The sequence below is a fragment of the Calypte anna genome, chromosome 7 (assembly GCF_003957555.1).
Source record: "Calypte anna isolate BGI_N300 chromosome 7, bCalAnn1_v1.p, whole genome shotgun sequence".
Classification (NCBI taxonomy): Eukaryota; Metazoa; Chordata; class Aves; order Apodiformes; family Trochilidae; genus Calypte; species Calypte anna.
In genome coordinates, this window is record NC_044253.1 from 5,004,397 (window position 1) to 5,026,218 (window position 21,822).

Here is a 21,822-nt window from a genome sequence, read left to right on the forward strand (position 1 = left end):
CGAGTTTAGTAAGGTATTAAATCATATCATGGTTTGGGTTGGGAGGGACCTTGAAGGTAATCAAGTTCCAACACCCTTGCCATGGGCAGGGACACTTCCTTCTAGACCAGGCTGCTCCCATCCAACCTGGCCTTGGACACTTCCAGGGATGGGGCAGCCACAGCTTCCTTGGGCAACCTGGTCCAGGGTCTCAGCACCCTGACAGGAAAAAATATGAAAAAATATCTTCAAAATATCTTATCTTCCCTCTTTCAACATCAAACTGTCTGCCCCCATCCTATCACTCCATGCCCCTATAAAAAGTCCCTCCCCAGCTTTCCTATAGCCCCATCAGGTACTGAAAGGTTCTCTAGGGTCTGTTTGAAGGGGATGGTTCTCTGCTGCAACCTCAGACTCATGCTGCTTGGTAACTGCAAACAGCTCCTGGGTAGGATTTACGGATTGCTGAAAAGTGGACGTATCTTACCTAACAATGAATACAAGAGAAAATACAATAAATGATTTTTCACACTGCTTCTGGTTGGGAAAGGCATGATTGAATGGAGAACTGGGCAATTGCTTGATTTTGTGGAAAGGGAAAAGTTGAGTACAGAGATTCTAGATGGAAAAAGATCCTAAAACTTATTGGATACAGATGGAAACACCTTTTGTATCAGTCTGGGAACTTTCAGGGGTGAAAGGTTCTATCACCTGATAGAAATAGAAGCTCTTTAAGTCTGATTCTCTCCTTTTGATTGGTAGCAGAATTCAAAAGGGGGACAAGAGAGAGTGGTGTACACCAGCCACTTGTTGATTGGAAATAGACCTATCCGGGAGGTCAATTAAAAAATTATTTGCTTAATTAAAAAAAAAAAAACAACCTAAAAAAAATAATAATAAAAAAAAGTGCTTAACAAGAACCCAACTGCCTTCTTTTTGGCGAAAAAAACTCCACAAAACCCAATAAAAAAAAACCAAGACCAGGCAGCTTCACTTGTAGCTTACACTGCAAGGGGTTGTTTCACATGTAAGTTTGAAGTTAGGTGCCTTCTGATATTTAGAAAAGAAATTTTTATGCATGGGTATGTCTGATGTATTGATGACTGCTGCAGAAATGTAGTTTTGCAGATGTCAGCATGGGGTTTTCTGGGGAGGGAAAGAGTATATTACAAGGGAGAGTATACTTAATGGAATGAGAAACAAGAGGAAAAGAATAAATGAAACCCACTTCAGAAAGAATACATGCTGATCCATTATAGCAAATGGATTTCCTACATAGCCCAAAAAAAAGGAAGGGATTTTAAAATAAAAGTAGATGGTACCAAAGAGCACAATTGGACACCTACTTTTGTGGGCGTGAGTGAGACCACTGAGCATTGTATTTACTGAAGCTTTTTTTTCTCTTTAGTGAGACTTGCTGATGAAGTATTATTAGTCAAATAATATTGTTCATGCAGGTTTCATAGCATTGTTTTTCTAGGTTGCTTTTTGGGTTTTTTTAGTAGCATCCACTCCTCAGTTTTTGTCCTATTTTACAGACATCTGGTTTTTTTATATGAAAAGTACCTCATTATTTCACGTGTACTCAGATGTTCTGGAGATTTTCCTGGCCTTCCTTTTTTTAGAAATGTCAGGAATCTGGGTAGAAATGATTTGCATAACTTGTATTTCATTTTATGACTTAGGCATGAAAAATGTCGCAATAATGATCCTTGGAATTAAGCAGAAGCTGTGGGGCTAGGCTAATTAATTTTCTTTAATCCTGTGAACTATTGGAACAGCAGGATCAAACAGACCAGTCATTTGGAATATATGGTAGTTACAACAATAAAACCAAACCCAATTTATTATCTCTCTTAAAACATGCAGGTAAGAACATGAAATCTACGTTAAAACAGAAGAGATAAATACGGTGTGCACAGTCTGTTAACCCTTTAAATTCTCTTTGATTTGTTTTTAGAGCCTGCTGATAGCCCTTCCCTTCTTCTGATTACAAGCTCTGAAACAATTGAGGTGTTACATGTTAATGGGAGCAAAGCCTCTGCCCGGACTCCAGGGAAAGGATCTGCAATTATGACGCTGGATTATAGCTACAAGGAAGACACAGTTTGTTGGATTGAATCAAGAGATCTTTCAAGTCAGCTGAAGTGTAGCAAGATGACAAAAGCTGGCCAGTTAGCAGATGAGTGGATAGTAAATGTTGCCCAGTACCTCCACAGTAAGTATTTGATAGTGTTCTAGCTAACCCAGTGGTGTCTGTCTTGACCAACACTTGGAGAAGCCTTGGGAAGTGGTCTGGAGCTTGATATATTGCTGTTCATAGTGAAACATTTCTGTGTTTTTCACTCATATAAATACATTCAGGAAGAGTTGCACTATTTGTATCACTGCACATTTTTAAAGATGAGCATTTTTATAGTATAATGTGTGGAAGTTACAAAACCAGCAGTGCAGCAGGAGAAATGTAAAATGGTTCCTTTTCTTTGGCAAAGTAGTGCTACATAAACCTTGAAAATTATTCTTTGCTACTGGGACAATATTACAGTGAATTAAAGAGGCACATGCTCAACACATTTGCTGTCAGCTGTCAGAGATGTGTCGGTTCTTGAAAATAAAATATTTCCTGACTTGCTGGAAATAAATTGCAGACATGTTTTGCAATGAAGAAAACGTTTAAAGTACTAAACTCATCATATTGAATTGGTCTTTAGCATTTACAGCATTATTTCTCCGTCAGGTTTTCAGTTTGTGAAACACAGTTATCCTGTGGAGGAGGTGTTCTTCCACTGACACAATCTCATGAACTGACAGCTCTCTGTTTACACATGCAGTAAAAAAAATCTGCAATTTTCTTAATTAGATATTTACTAGAATAGAAAAATAAATAAATAAACAGGGGAAAAACACAAAAGAAGCACCTAAGAATAGGGTTTTGGTTTCATGTTGGGTTTTTTTTAACACCACTAAATGTAACTTTTATACTTTTACAGGATTCTTATCCAAGATGCAAAGTATAGGGGTTTTTTTGCATTTTTCCTAATTTACTGAGTGGATTTTTTTTCTTTAATGTTGTGATTTAAAGGATTTTTCATACTTTAGATGTCTAAGGGCTCTAAAAATCTTGGTGGTGGTATCTGTGTATTTTAAAATTCACTCTGCTGCTGATCTTTGATTTTCCTGTCTTTTTAGTGAGAACAATCCCATTAACTACAGAGTTTAGCAATATTTGTTTTGTATCAGACTGTACCTGTGTCTGTTCTGTCCCTTATCTACGTCATCAGGGTGGATATTCTGGATTTTCACATGTTCTGTAGTGCACCAGTTCTCTCCTGCATTCTTCTCCCTCTGTTCTCTGCCTGTGGACAGAACTGGCAACAATCTCTGCAGTGTCCTCATCTGCAGTCGTGCATCTGTTTGTAAACTGAAAGTTTGAAATGATGGGTGCCTGGAATTAATGACCTGGTCATTTCTCATAGTGAGGGTACACATCAGCCTGAGGTCTCTAATATTCTTTTGAAACTTCACTGTAATCATTCAGTCTTGTTTAAATGCAGAATGGAGATTCCCGTGGACATGAATGGATTCAGAGACTTGTTCCAACTTCTTGTGTAATTTTGGTTTGGGAAACAGTGCTTGGAGACATCAAGTGATGTTGCTGGGAGTTCTGTTTGGAGTTCTGACTGAGCACCTCAAGCAGATTGAGCTGTGGGAATGTTCTTTCCAGACACACATCCAGAGATGCTCCTCTTGGATCACTGAAGCAGAGCAGTGTCAGTCCCCAGGGCCCAAGCCAAGCTCCTCAGAGGGACAAGTTGTGTGAAAGCTGCTTTTGTCCTGCCCACAGCTCTGCAGTGACTCAACAGACTGGTTCACTGGGATATTTGAGATAAGAGACAGCATGGACACCATGCTGATCCTTAGGAGAGGAATAACTTCTGAAGGGTTAATCAGAACTCATCTGTTGCACATTTCTTGGTTGGGATTTGGCTGGTTTGTTTGATTTTTGTTTTCTTAATTTTTTTCCCTAGTACTCAATGCAGAAATTATCATATGGTTAATATCTTCTCTTCCAGACATATATCTGGAGATAATGTCTGGAAGGACATGGCAGCATTGGGGTGTTACCTGCATGTCTGGATAGATCATTTTGTGGCTACTGCAAAATTAAGTTTTAGTTTTAAATTCTTCCCTTTCTTCCCTCCACCTTCTTTGACCTATCAGGTGACTTCTGAGATTTTCCTCCATTATGTAGTACTACATCTGATGAGGCAAATTAATTCCTTTTAACTCTGTCAGGAATTTCAGCCCAATCATTTTCATGTGCAATTGCATTCTCTGGCATTTCAAGCCAAGTAAATGATCATATCCATGGAGTTACTCACATTTTAAATGTGTGTTCTTCATAGGAAAGTTCTTCTGTGTGTATTAGCAGAAAGAAGGTATTTTTAGAAAATATTAGGCAAAAAAATAAAATGTGTTCTTAGCGGTGTTTGTGAAATTTTGGCTATTTTATCCCATTCTTCTAATCTTAATGTTTGTGATCTAGAAGAACACATCTCATCTGAGAGTGGCACAACAAGTGGTACAGAAATCAGTTATCCAAAAAAAAAAATGAGGGCTTCTTGAAATAGTCTTATTCAAAGTGCTTGTTTTTGTGAAGGCAAGGAAGTCTTGTAGTTAGGAACATAAATGTAGATCATATTTTAAGATGAAAGGCTACATTAAGGAAAGAAGGGACTAAGAAATTTGCTGGCCACATCGTGCCATCTCTGCATAGTGAGCACAAGCTTTGGGTTCGCAGAAGAGTAGAAATTACAGTGTTTGAGTCCCTTGTTCTGTGTAAGGGTAAAGGAGGTGTAGAGGCTGATCCTGCTCCCAGGTGTCACTTGCTGCAGGAGAATGGGGTACAACCCCAGTGACAGCGTTCTGTGTGCTTCAGTTCAGGTTTTTAGGAGTTGTTATATCATGGGAAGTTTTTTTTTTGGTAGGTTCATCTTTTTAAATAAGGATGGATTTCTGTAGACATGGTCAGATCAGCACAGGCATTCATGTCTTAGCCAAGGCACAGGTATTGCCATGTTGTTTCCTCTTTGGTTTTTTATGACCCAGGAGTTTTTGGAAGAGAAGATGGAAATTTTCCTTTTTGGAAAGATTTACCCAGACAGTGTTAGAGCCAATTAGGCTTTCAGGGAAGATTCTCATAGAAACCAGGCTGGTGGAACCAACAGGCATGCCTGATGCTTTATACTGGCTCGCAGTCCAGAGAGACATTCAGGAGCAATCACTTATGTAAAGTGCTACCTTTAGGACCAAAATAGGAAAAATTGTTTTTAATGGCACAAGAGTGGAAAGTCTTTCATGGTTTTTTGCCCTTCCAAAGCCATGCTGTAGTCTTGCACTAATGCTTTTGTGTGTCAGAATGGGGGATCAGCAAGAGCAGCATCTTCTGGATAACAGGATCTCCTTCTTGCTCACTTTAGCAGGCATATTTTGTCTTCATCATTACAAGTACCAAACACCTTCTGTGCTCTCCAGACAAGCACCAGGCAGTACAGCCTGGGTTTTAGCTGCTATTCTTCTGCTGAAAATAACAAAATCTCTTCTGGGATGATGCTTCAGAGCATGATATTTTCTGCTTGGCTGGTATTTGATTCAGGTTTTCTTGGCATTCAGTTATCACAGTACACCAGTACAAATCCTGCAGTGCTTCTCTTTAGCTTTGCTACCTCTTGCTGTTTTGTACCTCCAGACAGTTGATCCAGCCTCACCTTGGAAGGCACACAGGCATTTCTGTTGGCAGATGTTTCTGTACAGGACCAATCTGGATGAAAAGAAGCCTCTTACTCCTTCCAAACTAATTCAGTTTTAACCTGGCTGCCTTCCCTCACCTTCCCTACCACTGAACAAGGGAAGAGTGGCTCAGAGGTTGGAGACAGATGATGGATATGAAGGGTTGTAGGTCAAGTGCTGAGAAGTATCTGTGTCTCTGTGCTTGTGGGACCCAGCACCTTCTCCTTGCCCTCGTGATCACAAACCAAAGCTGACTTTTTGGCTCTCCCACTTAGTCAATGTGGTTGCTTGCTAAGACCATCTGACAGGGAGCCCAGAGGATTCAACCAAGATCCAATACTGTCTTTTTCATTACATTCCTGTTTTCTGCTAGAGATCTGCCCCCCCTAATTGCTTTCTCACTCCTTAGCTTCTTCCTAGTAATGATTAGCCTCTATTTTGCTATGTTCAGAATTACTGTAGTAATTTAGTTTGGCAGTGGTGAGGTTCAGCTAAAAAAAAAAAAAATAAATATTTGAAGATAGCTGCTCTGAAAAGAATGGCAATACTTTCCCTTGAACTGTGAAATTTTCTTTCACTTGAACTGTGAAATTTTCTGGCAAGCTTTGTGCAAGGCAGAGCTGGGAGCTGGCTGGGAGGATGCTGGGCAACAAAGAGGCAGAGATGGGGCAGCACCCATGTTCCTGCTGTGCCCTCACACTGAGGCTCTTGCTGGCTCTCGGATCACTCACAACACAAGTGATTGAACATGAGGGTAGGCAAAAATTTTTTCTACAAGGAAGAGAAGAGTGTTCTTGCAGAGGGGACCTTGGAGAGGAAGGCAATGGATATTCATGTCTCCTCTTTATTTTATTTTGCAAGTGTTGGTAAAATTCTTTTTAGTGTTTCCATGAAAGGAGGAGTGATTTAGGAAGAAAGACAATATACTGGGAGTTAGGAGAGCACTGTTTTCCCTGAGACTTACAGAATGACATTTAGCAAGGAATCTTGTCTTTTCCCCTCTACATGTAAATGAGAATAACAGCATTTCCATATGGCACTGGGATGCTGGGAGGTTTAAAAGCTCAAGCACATAAATGGTAGGGGATACACCAGGTAGTAGTTAGCACAGAGTACATAAGACTTCCTTGGTTGAAAAAAGGTGGGATTATGGCCTCAAAACTTTCTAAAGGGGCCAGTTTGGGAAAGGGCTTAGAAGCTTTTTGAAAGTAATGTTCAGGTTCTGCAAATATAAGAGCACTGAGTTAGAGCCATATTACTGAAGTGGTACCACTCCAGTGCCAGCTCTTGGAGTGGTTTATGAGACTTTTTAGTGGAATCTCTGGTACCATTCCATTTGAGGAGAGTGCTCAGGTAAACCTATACTTGGATCCTGCCACTATAGTGATGGTGATAGAAATAAATACTTTTCTTTTTTTTTTTTTTTAAATCCAATGTCCTGGCACCTGGTTGAAATTTGATATGAAAATAATTAATGCAGAACTCTGGACCCATGTTTTATTTCTATTTCTTGCATTACTGAAAGTAAGTTCTCAAGAAAAATAACTATTTGATTTTTCAGGGCATCAATGATGGGCAGCTGTCCACTTTGTTGGCCAGGTCACATATAATAAGTAACAGTCTTCTCCTCAAGGGTTACCATTTTTTTATTGGAAAGGTGTAATAAATGGGTGGGAAAAAAAAAGAAAAGGGACAGACAGGAAGAAAGGGAGGATGAGGGAATGATTATGATTAAATCAGTCTGCATCTCTTGCAGTCAGCTGGTAGTCAGCTTTCATAGGCAATAGACATGTAGGGTTTTATTTTGTTTTTTTCTCTATTGAAGGGAGGGAGTAGGATGAAGAATGCAGTTTAATGTTCTTTGATAAAAGAAGGCATTTCTTTTCCTTTCCTTAGCAACCCTAAAAAAAAAAAAAAGTATCTCATCTAGTAAGGTATTTGAGATGGTTTTGTATCAGACATATTTGCTAACGGTGCTGTTTCCACTTTTTATTACTGAAGGTATTTTAAAAATTTCCAGTAGAATTCCTAATTCACCAGTTGGATTTAAACTGAACTCCATATGCAGATTTAAGTTATCTTATAAACAGGTTCTGTAATAAAATTTAGCAAAAAAATTTTTTTTGGAAAAGTGTAATGTCTTCTCCTTTCCCACTAATAGGTTTGAGATGAAGATAAAGACTTTTTTGCTGGATGTATCTATATATCAAAATGAAATACTTTATGGTCAGTATTAGCTTCTGATTAAAATTGAATATAATAATGCCCTTTGGAGAAAGGGAATGGATTGATTTATAGCATTAAGTCATGTCCTGTAGTGCATATTAATATTGTCTAGACTGCATTTTGCTGATAGTAACTGTAGTTGGCTCAAAATGAAATTGCCATGCAAAATATGACCTGAATTTTACCTGCAAGAAACTACAGCATGTTCCAGATCCTCTGAACAACTTTTGTCTGACCAATGTTACTTTCTATGAGAAAGATGCAGTGTGGGTTGCCTAAGCCTCACTTCAAGATCTGACAAAGATAATTTACTTCTATATTATCCCCTAAAAAACATCCCTTAAAGCACAGTTGCCTACCACTGGTATTCAACTTTCTCTAGAAGTTATTTCCCTCATTGCAGAAGTAACTCTGTATTTTAGTGACATATCTTTGAAAACTGAAATAATCTGTTGCTCAGCCTGTTGATGGGAAGATGTCAAGTGACTTTATTTTTGTCTGACCATGGTATCTGAAGCAGGCAGTCCTAGGAAGGGGGAAAGCTGTAGACTTCTGCCTTTGGTGGAAGATGGTTTAAAGAGGCATCCTGTAGCCACCTGGTTTTCCTCACGTTTTCTCTCAGTCCACAGGCTTGATGGGATGCCTGTTGCAGCTGAATTATGCTTTAATTTTAACAGTGGATGACTTAACTGCTTTGAAGTAAATAACTGGGTTTGATTTACAGTCTCAGCAGATTTCTAAGAAGCTTTTGAATGTGCAGTTATTTAAAAAAAAAAGAAAAAAAAGAAAAAAAAAGAGACTTTTACCTCTATAAATCTCTCTTTATTGTTCAGCATGTATGCAGGCAACTGGGACCCCATTACAAGTTTACAGTCACTGGGCAATGTGTTAGAAGCTCAGTAACACCAAAATTAGAAGCCTTATGGTTTTCAACTATTCCTACTACTTTCTGGCATGAAATTGATGTCAGAAAATCCCCATAAAAATCATAATCCTCAGGATAAGAAGACTGGGTCATTCTTAAGGCCCTGATTTTGTTGTTTCACACTTTTTCCTTGCTTGTTGAACCTGCTGGCATCACAGCCAACTCTGTGGCTCAAAACTCAGTAACAAAATTTCAGTCATTTTAGTCATTCAAGGAACTTAATGCATTGTGTGGTGGAATCATTGTGTAACAGGAGTTTAAGAAGAAGCATACTAAAAAAAACCTAGGACCAGATTTTGCTGCTCTGCTTTAAAATTTTTGACTTGAGCATACGTGGGGTACACCATCATCATATCACACCTGAATATTTGGTAACCAGTGGGATTGTTAGAAGAGAAAGGTGTGATTTTGAGTTGTTACCCTTCTGCAGATCCCTGGGCTCATAATGGAAAGAAGGTATTTATCCTTAAACTTGCATTTCTCAGGAACTACCCAGTATTCATACTCCGCCAATGTACTACAATGTGTCTGCCTTCAGAACACGTTGCTGCCTGACTTCTGCTTCACAGCATCCTAAGAAACTAAGCCATAAAAAAAAAAAAAAACCAACAAAAACCAACCTGAAAATGTCAATCTCTGTGGAAATAGAAGAAATATGCAACAGGATTGTTGCAAGGCAAAGTGTAGGTGGAACAGCTCAGATGGAGTTAGATTGTATTTTGAGTATAGAATCATAGAATCGACTGGGTTGGAAGGGACCTCAGAGATCATCAAGTCCAACCCTTGATCCACCGCTGCAGTTCCCAGCCCATGGCACTGAGTGCCACATCCAGTCTCTTTTTAAATATCTCCACGGATGGAGAATCCACTCCCTCCCTGGGCAGCCCATTCCAATGTCTGATCACCCTCTCAGTAAAGAAATTCTTTCTAATATCCAACCTAAACTTCCCCTGGCACAACTTGAGACCCTGCCCTCTTGTCTTGCTGAGAGTTGCCTGGGAAAAGAGACCAACTCCCCCCTGGCTCCAGCGTCCTTTCAGGGAGTTGTAGAGAGTGATGAGGTCTCCCTGAGCCTCCTCTTCTCCAGGCTGAACACCCCCAGCTCCCTCAGCCTCTCCTCATAGGATCTGCGCTCGAGTCCCTTCACCAGCCCAGTTGCCTCCTTTGGACCTGCTCCAGGACCTCAATCTCCTTCCTGAACTGAGGGGCCCAGAACTGGACACAGGACTCAAGGTGTGGCCTCACCAGGGCTGAGTACAGGGGCAGAAAGTAAAAGAGTAAAGTAGGAAATTATAGAGCTATCTGCTGTTCTGCTTAAGAAGCCCCACAACTATCTCATCATCACCACTTGGATTTTATTGCATCAATGTGAAGACCAACTGGGGTTTTGTAGGCCAGACTGTGTCCTGGTCTTTGTGGAGTCCTTGGAAAAGTATGGATCTGCTAATTTGAGAAACTCATAAATTATAGGGAATTTCAGGCATTGGATTTTGTTTGCTTAGTAAGTGGGCTGAATCCAGGGGAAAGATAAAAATCAAATTTTAAACTGCAAGAGAAACGCCAATAGAGAATAAGTTCCTAGATGTGTTCTCTTCTGTACCTAGCTGGAAGCCAAATGCTTGAATCTCTGAGTGACTGCATTGAGTGCATCTCTGAGAGACTGGGTGTCTTCAGGAGATACCACAATACTTTCATTAAGTATTAACAATATTTAGATTAAGCTCATATTTTTGAAAACTCTTCATCCTGGGGAAACTGCCATTGTCTAAATGTTCACTTTTACAGGTTTTCAAAGCAGTATCTTCTAATATCCTGTAGGCTTGGAAAAATAGCAACTTTATTTTTGACTGTAACTCAATTTATTGAAATGTAAATTTTTTTACTCAGAAAACGAAAAAAGAAAAAAAAAAAAAGAGGAAAAGCTTTCTTTTCTTTTGAGTAAGTTTAAGTCCAGGTTCTTTAATGTGTTTATTTAAAGTTATTATGTTTTAAGTTTTGCACTACAGTATCTCAGAAGGCAGATTTAATTCTAAGGAATTAGATATTGGAGGGTGAGTCATTTGGAAAAGAGAGATGGTTATTTTTAATTTGATTTTTCTTTCTTAAATGTATGCAAAAGTCACTTAGGACACGGCTGAGTTCAGCCACTGGTGTGCCTAACTTATTGAGTGCTGACATTTGTAATAAAAAGCATATATTTAAATGGGATTGCAGGCATAATTATGGAAAATTGTTGTCAGTAGAAGGGCCACAGAAAAATCTGTGCCAGCAAAACTTTCCCAAGCCCTAGAGTCAGTATAAGGTGTCTGGGCTGCTAAATAGAAGTGGTGTCCTCAGAGGCACAGTGTAGGCAACACTCCTGATTTCACAGACTCTCATTTCAGAGTGGTTTTACTACTGTTTAGTTGGTCTCACCATTACTGGCTACTTTAGAAAAAGAAAGGCTTGCTACTGTTTGTCTTGCTATTGAAAACTTCTTTTTGCTCAAATGGGGGCAAAAAACCTGTCCCCAAGCTGCTGCTGCTGCTGCTGCTTTGGTACAAATTTTGTTGGCTCCGTTGCAAATATGTAATTTCATATCTCTCTTTTTTTATTTATTTTTTTTCTAAATGGATATTAAATTCAGCTAACAGGTCTGTCCATGCCTGGCACAGTTTTCATTTACTTACCTTGCACAATTCACAAAGCCTCAGCTGCTAAGAACTCAGTTTTCATTCAGAAACAGTGTTCTGGTCATGAAGAATTAAGCTGCACATATATGGGGGAAAAAAGGCAACCTGAAATTTGAGAAAACAAGGAGGAAAGCATAAAGTCTCAATGATGTTATTCCATTTTTGTTTAATCTTTATCTTCCCGTTTTTCATGCTTTTGCCTTCCAGATTAATCTTTTCATTTCACCTTTGTTTCTGTCCCACCTCTCCTGACTCAGAAAGATGCAGGAGATGCTTCCTTACCTGAAACACAATGAAACCAACTCCTCCTTACTCCAGGCTGGTTTATGAAAGTCAGCCCTGGAGGCAATACCAAGTTGTAGAGTAAGGGATGTGGACACGCCAAGGTGACCTGCAGAGCTGTTGTCATGGCCTCTGGGGCAAGAAGGACCAGAAGGTGACAGGAGGCACTTGAGCAGTTCCAGCCTTGCACTCCTGCATGGCACTGCCCTTGGGGACCAGGTGACAGCTTCCATGTGTCAGGATGCTCATCACAGAAATGTTAAGCTCCTGGAAGTTTAATACAGGGATCCTCTCTGGCTTCTCTGAAGTGTTTATTCCCTTAGCATATGGCCACACATCCAACCAACTGTTGCACAATCCTCAGAGCTACCCAGCTTGTATAACAGAATAAACAAGTGATTCTTAGCAAACCTGACTACCTGTGACAATGCTCAGCTGCTCTCTGCAAAGATTTCTATAAAATAAGTACTTGCTTTTGGAGCAGGAAGAATTCCCTCTGCATTGGTGGTTTGGAGGAGGAGCCACAGGACCTCCCCATCCCCATTCTTCTGCTTTTTAAACTTATTTTCCTCCTCTCATCTCCCCCAGGCAGGTCCAGAACACAGCATGAAATTCCTTGGTGGAAGTTTGAATATTACATTCATCAGAAGAGGTCTCTATGGGTTATAAAAAAAATATAATTTCTTTCTGGATAAATCAAAATTATTATTCCTTTGAGATCAACTTTTGGAAAAGAAAAAGCCAAAACAGCAAAACAAAACTGACAAAAATGAAGTGGGGTTTTTGTTGGTTTTTTATTTTAAACATTTAAATCTATCTACACTTGTGAAAATACAAGCAAAATATCAATACTGATTAATTTAATTAATTAATTAATTAATTTGCTTATTTGTAAAGGTACAAAACCATGGGAATTGTTCTCATATCCCATGGTAACTTTCAATGACATTTTCCTTCTTGAATGCTGAGTAGATTTCCAGGTTCCTTTAGGGAACCCTCATTAGAGTCATGTTCAGAGCAAGGAAAATTTCAAGCATAAAAGGCTGCAGAAACTCTTTCCCTTAAAATAGAGACAGTTTGAAGCATATGTGCACCGAGCAATTTTAATTTTAATTAAATTTCATCTAAAAGCATTTCCCAGTTCACTCAAAAGGTTCTAAAAAAGCTGCCAACTACTCTGATCTTCACTGAGTAGTGAAAGGATCTTAGATCCTTTATCACATTAAAATAATGCTTTCAGTGAAGTGCAAAAATGGAGGAAGTTTACTCAATTTTTCTGTTTCTAGTCTTTCTTCAACATCTGGGAAAAATGAAATCTGTTGATTTTTATATTCACTGTGTGTGATGAATTCTTGATCACTACTGTAGCACAGATACAAGAATATGGAACTGCATTTCCCTCTCCTCTGTTAACTCACATCTTCTACACGTCTATTATAATAATTATTGTAATGCATAGAGTACAAGATACATGTTTGAAAGTTAGAGTAAAAGTAGGAATTCAGTATGGCTCTGATTTTCATGAACTCTATTTTGTCCACAAAACTTACATTTCCAGTATCCTTTGAAGATTTAGCCACCCTCATAAAGAATTGCCATTTTCTCTATGGGTATAATAGTATTTGTATGTTTGAAAAAAATAAATGGAAAAAGTGTACAAAAGCTACACTTTTGCTAGTGTCCATGGTTTACATGATGTCTTCAACTAGAATTTAAACTATTTGATTTCTTATATATCCTTATGAAGGCCTTAAGAGGAAATCCTAGATTTTAAAAAGCAATAAAGGAAGGATGATTGCATTTGGCAGAAATGCTGCAAGGAAACTGTTATTTCTAATGGAAATCCCTCAATATATATATAATATATTGCTCAGAATAAATGTTTTCAGGGGGATTTCTTTTTAGAGATTTCTGAAACAGTGTGAATGAAAGGGAAAAAAAAATCAATTACTTTTAAAATGTGAGTAGAGTAGACATCTGTACATACTGGGTCTTAATATATGGATCTAGAAATAGGCATTAAATGGATTCAGTAACTTCTTGAGGACTAGAAGATACATATATATATATAGATATAGATATACACACACATATATATGTATTAAGATATAATATAATATTATAAGTCTGCAGTGCAACCAAAACCTTATCTCTGTGGTACACAGGGCACTCAACTTCTGTGGGAACTGGAGAGCCATTCAAAGCAGCTTAATGCATAGCTGCTGGCAAAACCATAGAGATTAACAATTTGATTCATAAAAAACCTGTTCTCTGCTAGTTAAGTGGATTTTTCACATAGAATATAATTTTATGGGGGAGTGGATTTGGACAGTTCTTTATAAACTGCTTCTTTTGTGAGAAACTTCATGATTCCAATTCACGGCAAAGCCCATGGTACAAAAAAGACAAAGCTGAAAGCAGATCAATGGGATCTCCAATGCATGTTTGTAACTCTTAAATGCAACTGGTACCACCCATCACCTGGCCAGGTTAATTGCTGGATTAGTGATGGACCACCCCAGAAGGTCTGGTTTTGATCTGAGTGTTCTTTGCAAGAGTGTGAGATCTCTCCTCCATTTCATGCTGGAGGCTTGGAAAGGAAAATATGAATTAATGTTCTTTTTTTTTTTTTTTTTTTTTTTTTGAAACTATGATTGAGTCTTTCAGCATGGCTTGTTTTGTAATGAAGAACTTCACAAGGAATGCAGCTGTGATGAGCTGAGGTCTCACAAATAGCCTGTAGTGCTGGTACCTCCATGTCCTTCCCAAATACAATCTTCAGGGGAAGGGGCATCAGGGAAATAGGTGTGAAGAGCTACCAATGCTTTTTGAAATCTTGGACACTAAGGTTATGGTGAGAAATTGCTTCTGGATATCTGACTTCCCTGGATTGCTAAACAAGCTCAGATTTAACTATTTGATGCAAGTTGTTATCCCTAATATGGCTTCCAAGAAATTATCCTTGTTTTCCATATAAAATACCAGGTTAATTCAATTTTTAATTCAATTCACATTTTAAATGTGAATATTGTTATGTTAACAGAATAATGTGTGTGCCATTTCATTTATCTATACATATGTACTTTTCCTCCACTTTAAGAAGAAAACTGTACCCTCCTCTAGTAAGCTCTCTCCTCTTCTTCCACTCTCCAAGGCATAAAAGTCTTCCAGGGTTCTCATTACTGAAATGAAATTGCTAGTTTCATCTCTAAAATATTTAAAATTTAATCTCTTTTGTAGCTTTCATTCTTTATAAATAATGTTTTCGAAATTGCTTTTATTCCATGGAAACCCATCTTCAGTTTTCAAAAGCCTCATCGAACTGGTGAACCATAAACCTTTAATTCTGTGAATCCAACTTCTCAAAATGGAAAGCAGATGGATTGAAAATGTTTCAACTCTTGCTGATTTCCAGAGGGAAAGAGGTTTTCTGATATTTTTTAAAAGCAGGTTGTGTGTTTTGTTTGGACAAGGAAAAAAAAAAAAATCCTTTTCCTCCCCTGTTGTCTGAAGTATATTAGGGCTCATATATGGCTCATAGTGCACCTGACATTGGCCTTCTCTGGAGGTTGGATGCAGGACTAAATGGAGCATTTCTTTCTTCTGGCTCAGCATATCTTTGTAATAGGATCTATCAGAAGGGAAAAGGCATAATATTCACTTAAAATTTAAAGGAAAATGAGTAGCAGAAGGGGGGAAATCAGAGAGAGAGAGACAGCAGTGAACTGTGTAATGGGATGGCTGAGATGAAATACAGCTGGAAACTATTCCTCATTTTTTATTGAATAAATCTTGTTTATCTTACCTGTACCTTGAAGGACAACCCATGATTCTCCCTGTCCATATAGAGTATGTAGCAAATGTATGACTGATAAACCTTAAGTTATTGTAAAAAATTGAATGATTACTATTTCTTTCTGAGTTGAGTTTGCTTCATATTCCCCAGTGCAGCATGTATGTGGTGGTACAAATCCATAGATGGCTCTGGGTAGAGTGGGGAAGAAAATCCTGAAAATTCAACTTGTAAAACCTGAAAAAAAACCTGAAGTGATCCCAATGAAGCTTCTGTGTGAAATAATATTTTATTACATTTGGCTTCTGTCTTTAGGAAACGGTCACAACTTAGGTTAGCACGATTTCAAAACCATTTTAATTTAATGAATGTTCTTTTGTAAAATAAAATACCGCTGGTGGTTTTCATTGAAAATATTCAACAGGAAAGGATGTTATTGAGTTATTAATGTAAGAATAGCAAATTTAGTCTGGGTGGTATCAATACAGTACTGCCAATGAGAATAGGAGGTAAAGAAATCTTAGTTTGTTCTTTGTGCTTCTTTATGATGTTTTTTATTGTAATTAATACTGTAAGTAAGACGAGTAGGATGACTGATGAGAAAAATGTCAGATTTAGAAGACATTTACAAAAAGGGGGTTCTTTATCCCACTAGAAAAAGAACTGACTGCTTCAAAACCCTTGCGATAGGTAGCTGTGAAGCTGCCCTTGTGTTTCGAGAAGGAAAACTTGTTTTACTGTTAGGAAACTCATCTGTATGGGTCCCACAGTGTAACTTTGATGCTACTTATTGTTGCAGTTGAATCACAAATCTGGCAGCATCCATATTTCCCAGGTCTACCAAAAAAAAAAAAAAAAAAAATCATTTAAATGAAAATTAATGCTTGCATACCCATGTCTGGTTTTGTATATATCATAGAATCTTAGAATTGGCTGGGTTGGAAGGGACCTCAGGGATCATCAAGTCCAATCCTTGATCCACTCCCCCCGTGGTTCCCAGCCCATGGCACTCAGTGCCACATCCAGTCTCTTTTTAAATATCTCCAGACACGGAGAATCCACTACTTCCCTGGGCAGCCCATTCCAATGTCTGATCACTCTCTCCGTAAAGAAATTCTTTCTAATATCCAACCTAAACCTCCCTTGGAACAACTTAAGACCGTGCCCTCTTGTCTTGCTGAGAGTTGCCTGGGAAAAGAGACCAACTCCCCCCTGGCTCCAACCTCCTTTCAGGGAGTTGGAGAGAGTGATGAGGTCTCCCCTGAGCCTCCTCTTCTCCAGGCTGAACACCCCCAGCTCCCCCAGCCTCTCCTCATAGGGTCTGTGCTTGAGTCCCTTCACCAGCCCAGTTGCCCTCCTTTGGACCTGCTCCAGGACCTCAATATCCTTCTTAAATTGAGGGGCCCAGAACTGGACACAGTATATATAGTGGGTTAATACTTACATGTCTAAGCACTTGTTTTGTTTTCTTTTTTTAATTTCTGTGAAGATTTTGTCTTTTTTTAGTTACTTCAAAGATATCCAGTAAACTCTTTTAAGCATTACCAGTGTAGCATCCCCATGGTGTGACAGACATCCTGGAACACTAACTTCAGAACTCAAGTGGCTTCAGATGCTGCCTTCCCACTGCCATCTGGTACCACCAGCCAGCCACAGCCACTTTTCCAGCCCCTCTGTCACAAGTGCACCCTCATTCACTCACATTGCTTCTGAATATAGCATCAAAAATGCACAAACCCCAAAATATTTCAGAGACACAAATGTGTATCCTTTATGCCCTTGGAGTTGCAATCAGACTCCTGCACTTAAAAATGAAGAATCCTCTCCAAGCAATATGTATGCATTGAGAGTTGGGTTCCTTATTTATACCACAAAAAATATATATGCACAACCAGGTTGAGCTCTGTAACAGAGTAGATTGTTTGCTTGGTGAAGCAGCTGAAGGAGTTGAGTTATTCATGTTATAGTTGCACTTCTGAGCAACTTTTTCTTTCTTTTTTTTCTTGGCAGACGTACAGCAAATAGCAATTGACTGGATCACTGGGAATTGGTACTTTGTGGATCACATCAGTGATAGGATATTTGCCTGCAACCAGAACGGGTCCCTGTGCATAACCCTCATCGAGCTGGATTTGAGTAACCCTAAGGCCATAGCTCTTGATCCAACGTCAGGGTAAGGTCTTTTTATCTGCTTTAGGATTTATTTTATATGGTGTGTGCTTGTCTGTGACTGCATAGAGTGCATCTGTTTCACTCAGGAGTTGAAAAACTGTTTTTTCTCACTTTTTGTTGAAGTTCTCACATAGTTGCTATAGCAAAATGATAATGGGTAGTGAGCTTGTAGCAAGTAGTTAACTATTAATTGCAATGTGTGCCTTGTGACTTCTCAAAATCAAATCAAAATTGAAAAAAACCAGTTTTGTCATACTTGTCATTAGATTTTTTTCAGCCTTTGTTTTTCTGTAAATTGTTTCAAACTCGAGTGTGTGGAAAAGGAAATGTTGAGGTTTTATTTCTAGTGTTTCCCCTCACTTGCATAAATATTGGAAATGGCTTTAACAACTTTAATTACATTAAAATGTTGGAAAATTTTTACCCTCCTTTAGAAGGTCAGCTATAATGGTAAAATCACATTGTATTTGCTTTTTCTTTTCCATAGATACATTCAGCATCACTTGGGAATAAAGCCTTGCTTAAAATACAGGGTACTAAAGGTCTTTAATTCTCTAATGGCCAGCAGCTGGGAAAAGTTTTCAAGCAAAACATGAACTAAACCATAACTAAAAGGCACAGAAATAGAATCAAGTTAATTTAAAAACTAAATTTTGGTGTTGAATTTAGACCACAGATTTCATCTTGGTTTTATTAGTTTGTGAGTAGTTTAGACTGAAAGGCTTATGGAATATGTCCTAAACTGCCATAAGTCCCTTCTCAAGAAATACAAAAATATTTACTGTAGAACAGCTTGTCATCCATCTGTGGACTTTTGTCACTCTTTATTTAAAGCCCGATTGAGTATTAAAATGCATTATCCCAATGACTTCAATGCTGACAAGAACAGCTTGGATGTAAAGTTGACAAAGAAGTTTTATAAGGGAATATAGCTGTATTTCTGTCTGCAGCAGATGGTAAGCCTGACTTGATCTGACTGCAGAGCTGGTTTAAAAGAAAACTAAAAATTCATGTATAAATTGATTTTCTGCGAGTTGGGATCTGAAAGAGCTTGAAGCTTTCAGGTTTCCAGCAGCAGCCTTTTTCTATATGTTTGCTTCCATATCCTTGGCTGGATTTGCTGAAGGAATCCAAAGTTTGTCATTAGTTGATCTGATCTGTCAGGGCTCTGAGTTACAGCCAACACTTGGGCTCTGGGAGGAGGGGTGGAACAGAAAAAGAGAGATTGTTTTTTTGTTTTTTATTATCTGGAAGCTACAAACCATCCTTTTTCAGATAGTTTCCAGTGCCATCCTCAAGAGGAACAGTGGCTCTTTGAGTGTCAGTGTAAGTGCTGCCTGTAGGAAGGACCAGAAGTGGTTATGATGTTTCACTGTGTGATTCTTATAGAGCAATACCAATTTATTTCATGATGGAAACACTGGGTAGAAAAGTTTTATCAGAAATCATGTTTTGCATTTCAGCACTCATTTATTTACTGGGTTTATTGGCAGTTTTAATAATTATCTGACATATGGTGTTTTGTTAATTGGATACATTGCATACGTAATATAGATTTTCATTCTTAAGCCCCCAGACTATATATTAGTTCTGCTTGTTTGTGACTGGGTTTTGGTACAGAATGCAGATAATCAAACAGCCTTCTGGCTACTTAAAAATGTTTTGTTCCTTTTTTTAAATTTATTTTTATTTTCTGCTTTTGCTTTACTCTTTCGTACAGTGGTTGAGAAATAGTTCTATATCAAAGTTTTAGCATTACATTGCTGTCTAGGTAACTTGGATTTGTAATTTTGCTTAAAGAATCACAAAAACATCCATTAAAAACAATATTGCAAGTTGAGAACTGAACGAGTTACATAAAAGTGTGTGTGCAGCAGCTTCTTAAGGCAGTCATGTTTATGTACTATATGTTTATGTACTGTTTATGATTATAAATCACTTTTTAAAAATTATTTTTAAAATTTATTTAAATATGAAGCCTAAGGTGTTCTGGGAGGTTTATATCCTGTAACAGTTACATGTTAAGTATTGAATCTAATCACCTTATGAGGTGTTTGCTCCTGTGCCATGCATTGGGGTCACAGGATGTTTATTGGCCCCAGTGTGGTTTCACAAGCTGAAGGAACACTTGCACAACAGAGAAGCACTTTTCCTATGCTCAGGAATTCAGAGCTTCATCACAAGCCTTTATTTCTCTGATAAACTTCCAGGTCAAGCCCTGTTGTTCTTACATGTTCACCTGTACATTTAGTTGTTACACGAACCAGAAATTCTGCACTTATGGGTAGAACAACCAAAGCACTGGTGGGAAATATCTTAATTCCAAATGGTTACCCTTGCTGGACTCAAGAATGTATTTTGAGTGTGATTAATTCCACATCTCTGTGCCTGTGAGTTTTGTTAGATATTTAATGGTGATGGGTTTATGTATTATTATATCAGCTTGCAATGGGATTGGAGCTGCTGAGTTTAGTCTGTATCATAGAGTGAGTGAAAGAACTTTTGTTATCCTTCAAAGACTGAACTTTTAAAGTGAGTGAAGAAAGATTCTGCTGTTCAAAAAAGCCTCTTGAAAAAAGCAGGCTTGTTATGCTTCCAAAATGAACGTGGTACTTTGGTTTAGGATTTCAGCACTTTTATCAATCTGAAATTTTTTGTTTATTCCAAACTGTACCTAATAGAAACCCACCTAAAAAAATCAAAACCCCCTCTCCCCAAAACTGAACATATACTTTACCTAGTTAGAGGGTTTGGGCACAATATCTGTGTTGAATTTGTGTCTAGGAGGCCTTTACCAGAGGGAACATTTGTGTCTCTGCTGGTCACTGTGAGTGCTTCAGCATCCAGGTGTGTCAGGGAAGCACAGATGGGTGGAAAAGCTGGAACAAGGCTAGTAGGAAATAAAAGTGGCAATGAGAAACTGAGTGGGAGAAAAAAGAGCAATGTATCATCTATCAGATGCTTTTGAAATGAGATTATTGGCTTCTTATGTCTGCATGTCATAGTTCTGATACCTGTTAATCTGGGACATCCTCAGTGGTCAGGAAACAGAAGCTGTTGCCTTTACTGGTCCTTGAAGCTGGTGTAAGACTGGTGATGGTTCTGCAGAGTGATGAAAAAATGGTGGGCTGAGTTAGGGGGATTTTATCTCAAGCTGTGGTCTTCAGTGTAGGTCTGCTGTACTGGTGGGGAATGACTTTTTAAAGGATTTCAGCTGCTTGGGCAATCAGCTTGTGTATTCATGAGTCTGTGATCACCATACCTTGGTGACAGGGAAGGGAACACATTTAAAGCTCACAAGAGAGCAGATCACATTCAGGTTCTCTGCCAGCTGTGCCATGAACCAGCTGAATGCCTATAAACAAAGCATTTGATTTTTTTTATGTCTCTGCATCCTCTTGTAGTTAATTATTAATAATTAATAGTGAATCAAATGGAGGTTGCTAAAGTTCTCTGATAATTGGGTGCATTCAGGAATCTGAGGAATTAAGAGTGTAGAATGTACTGCTAACTGGGTGCATCTACATATTTATACTGTAAATATGTGTCCTTACTTACTACCAGCATTCAAAGTAAATGTTTTGCCTTCCTTTGCACCACAGGGGTGACAGAGAGTGTGTAGCAACAGGTTACAAAAGAAAAAAGGATCAGAGTAGGGACCTTCTGCAGTTCCCTCCCAGTGGGAGCACTGGAAATCAGTCCTGATCTTATTGCTTAGGCATCTACCATACCTAGAGTTACATATAAATATAAATATAAATATATGTATATCAGAGTTATTGAGTTTTTCCTCCACTTCTTCTGGGAATGCCAGAAATGGGGAAAGGAAGGAGGAGCAGGTAGGGCTGTTGGCCCAGGGCTGCTCCTGATTCCAGTAATGTGTGACTTGTAATGATGGCTCTGACACTGGGATGCTGATCATAATTTTCTACTGTATTTCCCAGGCTGATGGATGAAAGATGAATTTTCAGGAGAGCATTTGA

General features: G+C 38.5%; 1 protein-coding gene across 1 annotated transcript in view; it reads left to right on the plus strand.

The window, feature by feature from the left end:
• LRP1B (LDL receptor related protein 1B) overlaps positions 1-21,822 on the plus strand; it is a 637,314-nt gene that overhangs the window by 355,625 nt on the left and 259,867 nt on the right. The window contains exons 7-8 of the mRNA XM_030454074.1: positions 1,940-2,197; positions 17,678-17,840. Coding sequence (XP_030309934.1) covers positions 1,940-2,197; positions 17,678-17,840 — 421 coding nt within the window. The remainder of the gene's footprint in view (positions 1-1,939; positions 2,198-17,677; positions 17,841-21,822) is intronic.